At 41.3% G+C, this 13,196-nt stretch overlaps 1 protein-coding gene across 6 annotated transcripts in view; it reads left to right on the forward strand.

The window, feature by feature from the left end:
* The window catches only part of LOC139538438 (protein TANC1-like), a 179,659-nt gene that overhangs the window by 19,961 nt on the left and 146,502 nt on the right, over positions 1–13,196 (forward strand). For all 6 annotated transcript variants that reach the window (XR_011667741.1, XM_071340458.1, XM_071340459.1 and 3 more), the window contains exon 2: positions 9,303–9,395. Coding sequence is in view for 5 of the 6 variants with exons in the window: in XM_071340458.1 (XP_071196559.1) it covers positions 9,335–9,395 (61 nt within the window). In the remaining variant the exon portion in view is untranslated. The remainder of the gene's footprint in view (positions 1–9,302; positions 9,396–13,196) is intronic.

Genomic DNA, 13,196 nt, shown 5'->3' on the forward strand with positions numbered 1-13,196 from the left:
TGTCCTGCGTTGCATATAATCGATGCAGTGCGCATTTGCGAAAAAGGACTGTCGTAGCTCCAACGTGTACCTAACCATAGACATCAATGTCTTTCTTAAAATCAATACACAGAAGTATATATTTTTAAACTTGCATATTTAGCTAAAAGAAATCCAGGTTAGCAGGCAATATTAACCAGGTGAAATTGTGTCACTTCTCTTGCGTTCATTGCACGCAGAGTCAGGGTATATGCAACAGTTTGGGCCGCCTGGCTCATTGCGAACTAATTTGCCAGAATTTTACGTAATTATGACATAACATTGAAGGTTGTGCAATGTAACAGGAATATTTAGACTGATGGATGCCACCCGTTAGATAAAATACGGATGGGTTCCGTATTTCACTGAAAGAATAAATGTTTTGTTTTCGAGATAATAGTTTCCGTATTCGACCATATTAATGACCTAATGCTCGTATTTCTGTGTGTTATTATGTTATAATTAAGTATATGATTTGATAGAGCAGTCTGACTGAGCGATGGTGGGCACCAGCAGGCTCGTAAGCATTCATTCAAACAGCACTTTCGTGCGTTTTGCCAGCAGCTCTGCTGTTTATGAATTCAAGCCTATCAACTCCCGAGATTAGGCTGGTGTAATCGATGTGAAATGGCTAGCTAGTTAGTGGGGTGCGCGCTGATAGCGTTTCAAACGTCACTCGCTCTGAGACTTGGAGTAGTTGTTCCCCTTGCTCTGCATGGGTAACGCTGCTTCGAGGGTGGCTGTTGTCGATGTGTTCCTGGTTCGAGCCCAGGTAGCAGCGAGGAGAGGGATGGAAGCTATACTGTTACACTGGCAATACTAAAGTGCCTATAAGAACATCCAATAGTCAAAGGTATATGACATACAAATCGTATAGAGAGAAATAGTCCTATAACTACAACCTAAAATGTCTTACCTGGGAATATTGAAGACTCATGTTAAAAGGAACCACCAGCTTTCATATGTTCTCATGTTCTGAGCAAGGAACTTAAACGTTAGCTTTCTTACATGGCACATATTGCACTTTTGCTTTCTTCTCCAACACTTTGTTTTTGCATTATTTAAACCAAATTGAACATGTTTCATTATTTATTTGAGGCTAAATTGATTTTATTGATGTATTATATTAAGTTAAAATAAGTGTTCATTCAGTATTGTTGTAATTGTCATTATTACAAATAAATAAAAAAATCGGTATCGGCGTTGAAAAATCATAATCGGTCGACCTCTAATACAGTGTCTTCGGAAAGTATTTTGACCCCTTGACTTTTTCCACATTGTGTAGCGTTTTTTAAATGTTATTTATTTAACCTTTATTTAACTTGGCAAGTCAGTTAAGAACAAATTCTTATTTAGAATGACGGCCTAGGAACAGTGGGTTAACTGCCTTGTTCAGGGACAGAACGACAGATTTTTACCTTGTCAGCTCGGGGATTCAATCTAGCAACCTTTCGGTTACTGGCCCAATGCTCTAACCACTAGGCCAAGTACCGCCAAGTGCTATTCCAAATTCCATTGCGTAACAGCCTTATTCTAAAATGGATTAAATAAATACAAATCCTCAGAAATCTAAACAGAATACCCCATAATGACAAAGTGAAAACAGGTTTTTAGAAATATTTGCAAATGTATTAAAAGTAAAAACAGAAATACATAAGTATTCAGACCCTTTTCTATAAGACTCAAAATTGATCATTGAGCCATGTTTTTACGACTTGATTGGAGTCCACCTGTGGTAAATTTCATTGATTAGGCATTATTTGGAAAGGCACACACGTCTATATAAGGTCTCACGGTTGACAGTGCATGTCAGAGTAAAAACCAAGCCATGAGTTTGAAGGAATTGTCCGTAGCGCTTCGAGACAGCATTGTGTCAAGGCATAGATCTGGGCAAGGGTACCAAAACATTTCTGCAGCAATGAAGGTACCCAAGAACAAAATTCTTAAATGGAAGAAGTTTGGAACCACCAAGACTCTTCCTAGAGCTGGCCGCCCGGCCAAACTGAGCAATCGGGCGAGAAGGACCAAGAACCTGATTGTCACTCTGACAGAGCTCTAGAGTTCCTCTGTGGAGTTTGGAGAACCTTCCAGAAGGACAACCCTCTCTGCAGCTGAACGGAGCAAAGTACAGAGAGATCCTTAATGAAAACCTGCTCCAGAGCGCTAAGGACCTCAGACTGGGGCAAAAATGTACCTTCCAACAGGACAAGGACCCTAAGCACACAGCCAAGACAATGCAGGAGTGGCTTCGGGACAAGTCTCTGAATGTCCTTGAGTGGCCCAGCCAGAGCCCGGACTTGAACCCGATCGAACATCTCTGGAGAGTCATGAAAATAGCTGTGCAGCAACACTCCCCATCCAACCTGACAGAGCTTGAGAGGATCTGCAGAGAGAAATGGGAGAAACTCCCCAAATACAGTTGTGCCAAGCTTGTAGAGTCATAACCAAGAAGACTCGAGGCTGTCATGGCTGCCAAAGGTGCTTCAACAAAGTACTGACTAAAGCATCTGAATAGTTATGTAAATGTGATATGTCAGTTTTGGTTTTTAATACATATGCAAAATCTTATAAAAATCAGTTTTTGCTTGTCATTATGGGGTATTGTGTGTAGATTGATGATGGGAAAAAACGATTTAATCCATTTTAGAATAAGGTTGTAACGTAACAAAATGTGGAAAAAGTCAAGGGGTCTGAATACTTTCCAGAATGCACTGTAAGTCAACAGGTTACATACATAGGCCAAAGTAAATGTCATTAGAGAGTGACGACCGAACCAGTATTGAGTGTACACTGTGTGGGGTTAACAGCCAGAAGTCTGTTGGTTTGGCCCTTACAATATCAGGAAGGCATTCCTCATTTCCTTTTAGTTAAACTAGGGCTTGTTTATTGTTCCTGCAGAGATGAGCAGTAAGCTCCCACACAGCAGCAAGCCTAGAGGTTGGAGAAGGGAGGAAGAGAGGGAGTCCAGGCCCATAGAGATGGCAGGCAGGCATCCTCCATAATGCTCTCCCACTCTAGTGAAAGCTGCTGCTCCGAATCACACTGCACAATATGGGACCAAGAGTAGTTTACCATAGTACTGCACTCTACTGCAGTGCTGTGAATCACACCAGTAGAGCTACAGTGCATTCAGAAAGTATTCAGACCCCTTCCCATTTTCCACATTTTGTTACGTTACAGCCTTAATCTAAATTGATTACATGTTTTTCCTCATCAATCTACACACTATACCCCATAATGAAAAAGCAAAAAAAGTTTTTTGAAGAAAAAAAAAGAAACGTAAATATCACATATACATAAGTATTCAGACCCTTTACTCAGTACTTTGTTGAAGCACCTTTGGCAGCGATTACAGCCTCGAGAGCTTGCTTGAGAGGATCTGCAGAGAAGAATGGGAGAAGCTCCCCAAATACAGGTGTGCTAAGCTTGTAGCGTCAAGGCTGTAATCGCTGCCAAAGGTGCTTCAACAAAGTACTGAGTAAAGGGTCTGAATACTTATGTAAATAAGGTATTTCTGTTATTTATTTTTAATACATTTGCTCAAATAAAAAATGTCAAGAATTGTGAAAAACTGAGTTTAAATGTATTTGGCAAATGTATGTAAATGTATGTAAACTTCCTACTTCAACTGTATATACTAGGCGGTGTCAGAAGAAGGCCCAAAAAATGGTCAAAGACTCCGGTCACCCAATTCATAGACTGTTCTCTCTGCTACCGCATGGCAAGCGGTACCACTTTGATTTAGTAATCTAATTTGGTGGATGGTTTTATTTGATATATTTAGTGTGGACACTCAAGGCAGCTCCCCGCACCTCTCTGATTCAGAGGGGTTGGGTTAAATGCGGAAGACACATTTCAGTTGAATACATTCAGTTAGACAACTGACTATGTATCCCCCTTTCCCTTTCCTTGATAGTGGTGTGCTATTATCAACCCTGAAACAATTGGGGTTAAGTGCCTTGCTCAAGGGCACATTGACAGATTTTTCACCATGATCAGGGATTTGAATAAGCATCCTTTCGGGGACTGGCCCAATGCTCGAACCACAAGGCTACCTGCTGCCCTAAACATGGGTAACGCACCAGGAATAATGACCTAGCTAGAGAAAGCGTTGTCTGTGGACAGTCAGCACACAGACAGACATGGAAAGAGATCTGTCTGAAAAAGTGTGACTCTGCAAAGTGCCCCAATGCATCAGGATGACTGTAGTCCTTTGTGACGAATCTCCTGACTGAAGCACTAATCCACTCTTTTGTAGCACCATTATTAGTGGTCTTCCTGTCTTGCAAAAGGGGGATAGAAATGCCACAAGTTAACAATTGCTGAAAATTTCAGAGGATGTACCATAGGACTGAGTGGAATGTTTCCCATTCTCTCTCTCTCTCTCTCTCTCTCTCTCTCTCTCTCTCTCTCTCTCTCTCTCTCTCTCTCTCTCTCTCTCTCTCTCTCTCTCTCTCTCTCTCTCTCTCTCTCTCTCTCTCTCTCTCTCTCTCTCTCTCTCTCTCTCTCTCTCTCTCTCTCTCTCTCTCTCTCTCTCTCTCTCTGACTATCTATCTGTCTTTGTGAATTATGGATTAAGTCGTCAAAGCACAGTTGTCGGCACTTACACGGTTACATGCACAAATGCGATTATTGTGGATAGTCAGGTTAATATGATAGTTCAGTTAAAACGTTTACATTCTTTGGAAGAAGAACGATTTCCCTAATAAGCCTATTTTCATGGACACATCTGAAATCAGGCTACGATGGGACGTTCTACCACAGTGACCATGTTACTTTTTGTTACTTGGCCTTCTGCCATAATCAGTTCAATATTGAATTATTAGTGTACATGTCAACGTCCTCAATGTGTTGACAGTTGACAGTTCACTGAGGCTCTCCTATGTGCCACTATCTAGGTTTCAAGATTAGATTTCTGATGTTTGATGACGGAACATCTTTAGTAGATGCAGGCTTTGTCTTTGTTCACATACACTGAGTATACCACACATTAAGAACACCTTCCTAATATTGAGTTGCACCTCCCCTGTTGCCCTCAGAACAGCTTCAATTTGTCAGGGCATGGACTCTAGAAGGTGTCGAAAGCGTTCCACAGGGATGCTGGCTCATGTTGACTCCAAAGCTTCCCACAGTTGTGTCAAGTTGGCTGGATGTCCTTTGGGTGGTGGACCGTTCTTGATACACACGGAAACTTTTGAGCGTGAAAAACCCAAGAACTGCGTTACAGTTCTTGACACAAACCGGTGTACCTGGTACCTACTACCATACTCCGTTCAAAGGCACTTAAATATTTGTCTTGCCCATTCATTCACCCTCTGAATAATACACATACACAGTCCATGTCTCAATTGTCTCAAAGTTTAAAAATCCTTCTTTTACCTGTCTCCTCCCCTTCATCTCGGGGGATCCCGAGTGGCGCAGTGGTCTACGTGCTTGAGGTGTCACTACAGACAGTAGAGGTTGACTGATTAATCGGCATGGCTGATTAATTAGGACCGATTTCAAGTTTTCATAACAATCGGTAATCGGCATTTTTGGATGCCGATTATGGCCGATTACATTGCACTCCATGAGGAGACTGCATGGCAGGCTGACCACCTGTTACGTGAGTGCAGCAAGGAGCCAATGTAAGTAAATTTATCTTATAAAAACAATCAATCTTAACATAATCACTAGTTAACTACACATGGTTGATGATATTACTAGTTTATCTAGCTTGTCCTGCATTGCAAATAATCAATGCGGTGCCTGTTAATTTATCATTGAATCACAGTCTACTTCGCCAAACGGGTGATGATTTAACAAAACGCATTCGCGAAAAAAATCACTGTTGTTGCACCAGTGTACCTAACCATAAACATCAATGCCTTTCTTAAAATCAATTCTCAAGTATATTTTTTTAAACCTGCATATTTCGTTAAAAGAAATTCATGTTAGCAGGCAATATTAACTAGGGAAATCGTGTCACTTCTCTTGCGTTCTGTGCAAGCAGAGTCATGGTACATGCAGCAGTTTGGGCCGCCTGGCCCGTTCCGAACTGTGTGAAGACCATTTCTTCCTAACAAAGACCGTAATTAATTTGCCAGAATTTTACATAATTATAACATAACATTGAAAGTTGTGCAATGTAACATCAATATTTAGACTTAGGGATGCCACCCATTCGATAAAATACGGAACGATTCCGTATTTCACTGAAAGAATAAACGTTTTGTTTTCGAAATTATAGTTTCCGGATTTGACCATATTAATGACCTAAGGCTCGTATTTCCGTATGTTTTATTATATTATAATTATGTCTATGATTTGGTATTTGATAGAGCAGTCTGACTGAGTGGTGGTAGGCAGCAGCATGCTCGTAAGCATTCATTCAAAAACTTTCGTGCGTTTGCCAGCAGCTCTTCATAATGCTTGAAGCACTGCTCTGTTTATGACTTCAAGCCTATCAACTCCCGAGATTAGGCTGGCAATACTATAGTGCCAATAAGAACATCCAATAGTCAAAGGTATATGAAATACAAATGGTATAGAGATAAATAGTCCTATAATACCTATAATAACTACAACCTAAAACTTCTTAACTGGGAATATTGAAGACTCATGTTAAATGGAACCACCAGCTTTCATATGTTCTCATGTTCTGAGCAAGGAACTTAAACGTTAGCTTTTTTACATGGCACATATTGCACTTTTACTTTCTTCTCCAACACTTTGTTTTTGCATTATTTAAACCAAATTGAACATGTTTCATTATTTATTTGAGGCTAAATAGATTTTCATTGATGTATTATATTAAGTTAAAATAAAAGTGTTCATTCAGTATTGTTGTAATTGTCATTATTACAAATATATATATAAAAATCGTCCGATTGATCGGTATCGGCTTTTTTGGTCCTCCAATAATCGGTATCGGTATCGGCGTTGAAAAATCATAATCGGTCGACCTCTAACAGACACCCTGGTTCAAATCCAGGCTGTATCACAACCGGCCGTGATTGGGAGGCCCAGCGTCATCTGGGTTTGGCCGTTGTAGGCCGTCATTGTAAATAAGAATTTGTTCTTAACTGACTGGTCTAGTTAAATGAAGGTTACATTTAAAAAAATGTATACTGATTGAAGTGGATTTAACAAGTGACATCAATAAGGGATCATACACTCTTAGAAAAAAAACCTTGCAGGGTTCTTCGGATGTCCCCATTGGAGAACCCTTGAAGAACCCTTTTTGGTTTCAGGTAGAACCCTTTTGGGTTCCATGTAGAACCCTTTCTACAGAGGGTTCTACATAGAACCCAAAAGGATTATACCTCGAACCCAAAAGGGTTCTACCTGGAACCAAAAGGGTTCTTGTCTGGGGAAAGCTGAAGAAACCCTTTGGAACTCTTTTTTCTAAGAGTGTAGCTTTCACCTGGTCAGTCTATGTCATGGAAAGAGCAGGTGTTCTTAATGTTTTGTATACTCAGTGTATAGGCCTAAACACATTACTGAACTGGAATAGAGTTCTAGAACTAGAACTCTAGAGTCCTAACTGGAATAGAGCTTTAGAGAAAGTGTTTTTTAATACTGTACAGATCTATTTAGGCCAGCTACATTCTTTTCAGATCCACCGTGAACAGGTTTAGCTCTGGGCAGGTGAATGAAATGGCCCTAATGTAATCACAGCAGGAGATATTTTCTAATGGCCTGTCTTGTAACATGTCATAAGCTGTTTTGCCAGACTGGGAGGTGGAGACTAGGGTTTCGTCCCAATTGTCACCCTATTCCCTATTTTGTGCACTTCTATTGACCAGGGCCCACATGGTATAGGGTGCCATTTGGGACAGAGTAGATTACAGCTGTCACTTTCATTTCAAGAGCCCATGTGCTTCTCAAGTTGTTTATGGTGCTGGGTGTGAGTTGGATGGGGGTGGTACGATTGTCTCCAAACAGGATGTGGTTAGCACTGACCTCCCTGTGCATTACTCTGGCTGGGGTCTAGCCTGTAAGTGATGGACCTTTATTAGTAACCACGAGTCATGAATGTGTGTTTGAAGGTGAGTGTGCGCTCCCCTTGGTCTCACCAATCCTTTGTCTCTTGTATTGGTGTTCTGCCTTTGTCCATTTTGTTCGTCTAGACAGATTTAATAAGCAAATCCCAGTTTATGCCTACCCGATATGATTTCAGATAGACAATGCAGTCCCATTGTGCCCTGGGAAAAAATATTGAATGAAAAGGATGATTTATTATGTGTGTTCATGAAGGACCCGAGGAAGAGTAGGTCTAGCTGTAGCTTCAGTAACAGCTAATGGGGATCCTAATAAAAAACTAGATACTCATTCACCCCCATCAGTCAGTCAAAAGAGGGCCAGTGCACACCACCTCATCTGAGGGCTTGGATCAAAGCGTCTTGGTAGACCTCTCCATGCTAATGAAAAACAATAGTTTTTTCCTCCACAGCTCCAGGAGCCAGTGGAGGTCTTAGTGGAGCTTACAAACCCCAAACTAGTTAACTAAGGGCCCACATTCTGTGTCCTTGTAGCCTGTGTCCTGTGTGCGAAAAGACACCCTTAATTGGCAGGGCCTCCGTTCCCTGTTTCCATGGTGAATAATGTGCTGGTTCTATAAGTAGAGTGCCAAATTCAGCACCATGTATTCAGCTATTAGGAAGTGAAGAGTGAAGGAAAGCAATTTATGAGGTGTTGACAATAATCATGGTTGCTAATAGTTTGGGCTCTAATTTGGGCTGCATTGCACTGTGTGAGAAAATCAGGTGAGAAAATGGCCAACCAGAAAATGGCCAACCAGAACAGTAGGCTAACATTCCTGTTAGTTACCCAGTAATAGATGTTTGTATAGCATAACAAAAATGCAACTCACCAAGGCCTTTTTACCTAGCTAAATTAGGTCTACTTCAAGTTACCAGCATATGGTGCCTCTTGACTCAAGATTCTAAAGAGTCAGCGAATATCCAAGCTTTAGAAATATTGTGAAAAGTGAGTGTGAAGGCCCAAGTTCAGCCACGTAGCATCAATTAGATGTGGAATGTGGAGAATCTGACAGATTGTTTTCCTGCATAGCAAGAGAGCAGACCTTGTCCGTTCTGTTTAAATATTAGAGCATTCTTTCCCCGGCCGGCCCTCTAGAGATGACCTGCCGGCTTGGGAACGCTGTGGGAAAACTCCCAGCGGAGTGTCAGGAGAGGAGGGTATGAAATGCGGGTTGCGTTATCGTCAGCTTGTAAAGTTTCTGTTGACTCGCGCACTCACTCTATGCCTGTCCTGCTCTTGAAATGGTTGTGTTTTTGCAGGGGGAGAGTGAGAGGATTCCAAGAATCGGATCATGTTCAAGGCAGTGCTGAAGAAGAACAGAGACGGAGGGAAGGGGAGCAAGAAGGAGCCAGGTATGTGGAGTATGGCTGACTGCTGCAAGGTCACTTTGACCATTGTGCAACAACATGTTACCCTCAGGCTGCCTTACTTCACACACAGACCTGCCGCAACCTGTCTCCATTATTTATATGTTTTTATGGGCATCTATTAATTGTTTAGTCCTACTTTTTTATACAGAATGACAATGGATGTGATTGGAAGTTCGCTGGCGATATGCAAAGGGTTTATCATAATAGGCTTACTGTACAATTAGATTTTAAAAAACAGATAAAAATACTCCTTATGGAACAGCGGGGACTGTGAAGCAACGCAAGCATAGGCACATACACTTGCGTACATACACACAATAACATACGCACTATACACACACACGTACATTTGTGTTGTAGATATGCGGTTCTAGAGTAGGGGCCTGAGGGCACGTACTTAATGTGTTGTGAAATCTGTTGTGAATGTATTGTAATGTTTTTAAAATTGTATACCTGCCTTACCTTAATTCTGCTGGATCCCACACAGTAAAAATAAAAGTGTTAATTTAACTCCTATAGAGTTGAATTCAACACTGTTTCAGATAACATTTGGTTTCAGTCTACATTGTGTTAAAGTTTCTCTACAGGTAGTGTCACATTTTTTAGTTAATTTGACAAAAAAATGTGTTAAAATCCCTCTGAATTTAGTTGAATTTACACTGCAATGACTGCATAATTTTACACTCCGATTTAATCCCGACACTAGAGCTCATTGACTCCTCATAGTGTTGAAAATACTCATACTGGGTTAAAATAAGTCACCACTGTAATTTTTACACCCCCTTTTTTACTGTGCAGGAAGAGTAGCTGCTAATGGGGATTCATAATACATACAAATACAGATACGTAGTAATGAGTTAAATTTGTAACCTGAAGTTCTGAGATAGAAATATGCACACAGAGTTGAGAAGAAAGCACACAAATATGGCTCATGCCTTTCATCGCTGTTCACAAACATTTCATCATCTGAGCCAACATTTGTAGCGAGCAAGCAGTTTGAACATATATGGTCATAAACTGGTGTCACTGTCGTTGACCATTTTTCTTTAGCGAGTCATTTTCTTGGTGCTCTCAGGGTACACACACACACACACACACACACACACACACACACACACACACACACACACACACACACACACACACACACACACACACACACACACACACACACACACACACACACAGACACACACACACACAGACACGTATAAGCACCATGGCTCCAAGTTTTCAGTATTTATAAAAAGTCTTTATTGGCTATAAATAACCCATACCACAGTCTCTGTTTCAACATGGAAAATGTTGTTAAACTGATGTGGAACTAGAGAACAGGGTAGGGTAATTAACCTTTTTTAGAATAGATAGGCCAACCTCCTATCCCACAGGAAGGCCTTATTATTGCAGTCAGAATGACCCTGGAGAACTCTGAACTGGTATACTCTTTGACACTACTATTATTGTCAGTGTGACATCCCCATGAGGATGCTGGTGTTGTTCTGGCTCTCCCATGTAACCTGTTAGATTTTCCATTACGACTGGGAGTGACTTTGACTGTGAGTCACTCAGCAGTGCTAATACATTTCTGACTCACCTCTAGCGAACATAGACCACGATCTATCTTTTCATAAACAGACAGAGATGATGTAGGACTAACACGAGGCTATGTTGTCTGGTCTAGACTCGCCTACTATAGGAAGGGACAGTTGTAAGTAACATAATAAGTACTGTATAGCAGTACAGCAGTTAAGTATCTTGAGTAGATTTGCTCATCTTTAGATCAGGCTGCGACTTGCCTCTGTTAATATAACAGTCAACACACTGTTAACAAAAGTGATCAGAGTCTGGCTTGCCTAGACACTGGCTAGCTACCTTCAGCACCAGGTTACCCCTCTAACACCCCTTCTCTTTAGCTGCGTCTCAAATGGAACACTATTACCTATATAGTGGACTACTTTTGACCAGGGCCCAAAGTGCAGTGTATAGGGAATAGGGTGCCATTTGGGATGCAGTCTCTGTCCTCTACTGTGAGCACCCCAGATGACAGTCTAAACCACAGTTCAGGTCTGTATGAGGAATGTAACTGCAGGCCCTTGCTCTGAACACACTTTCGTTGACTTGGGATCTTAAACTGCACGGCAATGAATCACAGAGCAGTACGGAGGTTTCCCCCTCGTGTTACTATGATGCTATCCGTGTTAAGTTTACTATCTTGAACAGCGATGTAGTAAGCCTAGGCGTTGTTTTCAATGGAGCCCTTCACTGTGCGTCAGCCCAGTCAGGCACCACCAGAGTCGAACACACACAGGACTGCTTGCGGTAGATGAGCAGTAGGGTGTGAATGGCGGGAAAAGGCTAGTACTTCACCCTTTCCCAGCTCTTTACAAAGTTGGATGCTTTCCATTAAAGAGAAGCAGGTCTCTCTCCATTTCCCATGCTGGGACAATAAAAGTCAGCCACTCTTCTCCATTATTCAGGGAAGGACAGATGAGCTGCCTCAGCCTTGCTTTAGGCAGTCATTAGTGGTCATTCGGTCACTCTGCTGTCTTTAGAGATGGAGTAGGCCTATTTACATCCTCATTTGCCTATCATAGGAATTCCAAATCCAAATGACTCAATCTGTAAACCAAGAATTGGCTCAGATGGCCCTTTTATGATTTAGCCTAACCTAGCCAAATGTTTTATAGTCAGTTAGGCTATGCCATTCATTGGAATGAAAGAGGAGTGGCAACAAAAAGGCTTTGGTTTTACCTTCTTTTATGACTTTGTAAATAAATGTTCAAGTGGCATAACAAACTGTGTCACTGGCAAGGAGCCTAGGGGTTAAGGGCGTTGGGTCAGTGACGGAAAAGTCACTGGTTTGTATCCCCAAGCTGACTAGGTGAAAAATACAGTTGAAGTCAGAAGTTTACATACACTTAAGTTGGAGTCATTAAAACTCATTTTTCAACCACTCCACACATTTCTTGTTAACAAACTATAGTTTTGGCAAGTTGGTTAGGACATCTACTTTGTGCATGACACAAGTCATTTTTCCAACAATTGTTTACAGACAGATTACTTCACTTATAATTCACTGTATCACAATTCCAGTGGGTCAGAAGTTTATATATACTAAGTTGACTGTGCCTTTAAACAGCTTGGAATATTCCCGAAAATTATGTCATGGCTTTAGAAGCTTCTGATAGGCTAATTGACATAATTTGAGTCAATTGGAGGTGTACCTGTGGATGTATTTCAATGCCTACTTTCAAACTCAGTGCCTCTTTGCTTGACATCATTGGAAAATCAAAAGAAATCAGCCAAGACCTCATAAACAAAATTGTAGACCTTCACAAGTCTGGTTCATCCTTGGGAGCAATTTCCAAACGCCTGAAGGTACCACATTCATCTGTACAAACAATAGTACGCAAGTATAAACACCATGGGACCATGCAGCCGTCATACCGCTCATGAAGGAGACGCGTTCTGTCTCCTAGAGATGAACGTACTTTGGTGCAAAAAGTACAAATCAATCCCAGAACAACAGCAAAGGACCTTGTGAAGATGCTGGAGGAAACAGGTACAAGAGTATCTATATCCACAGTTAAACGTTTCCTATATCGACATAACCTGAAAGGCCGCTCAGCAAGGAAGAAGCCACTGCTCCAAAACCGCCATAAAAACTCCCGACTACGGTTTGCAACTGCACATGGGGACAACGATCGTACTTTTTAGAGAAATGTCCTCTGGTCTGATGAAACAAAAATAGAACTGTTTAGCCATAATGACCATTGTTATGTT

This window comes from Salvelinus alpinus, chromosome 14, assembly GCF_045679555.1.
Source record: "Salvelinus alpinus chromosome 14, SLU_Salpinus.1, whole genome shotgun sequence".
In the NCBI taxonomy this organism is placed as follows: Eukaryota; Metazoa; Chordata; class Actinopteri; order Salmoniformes; family Salmonidae; genus Salvelinus; species Salvelinus alpinus.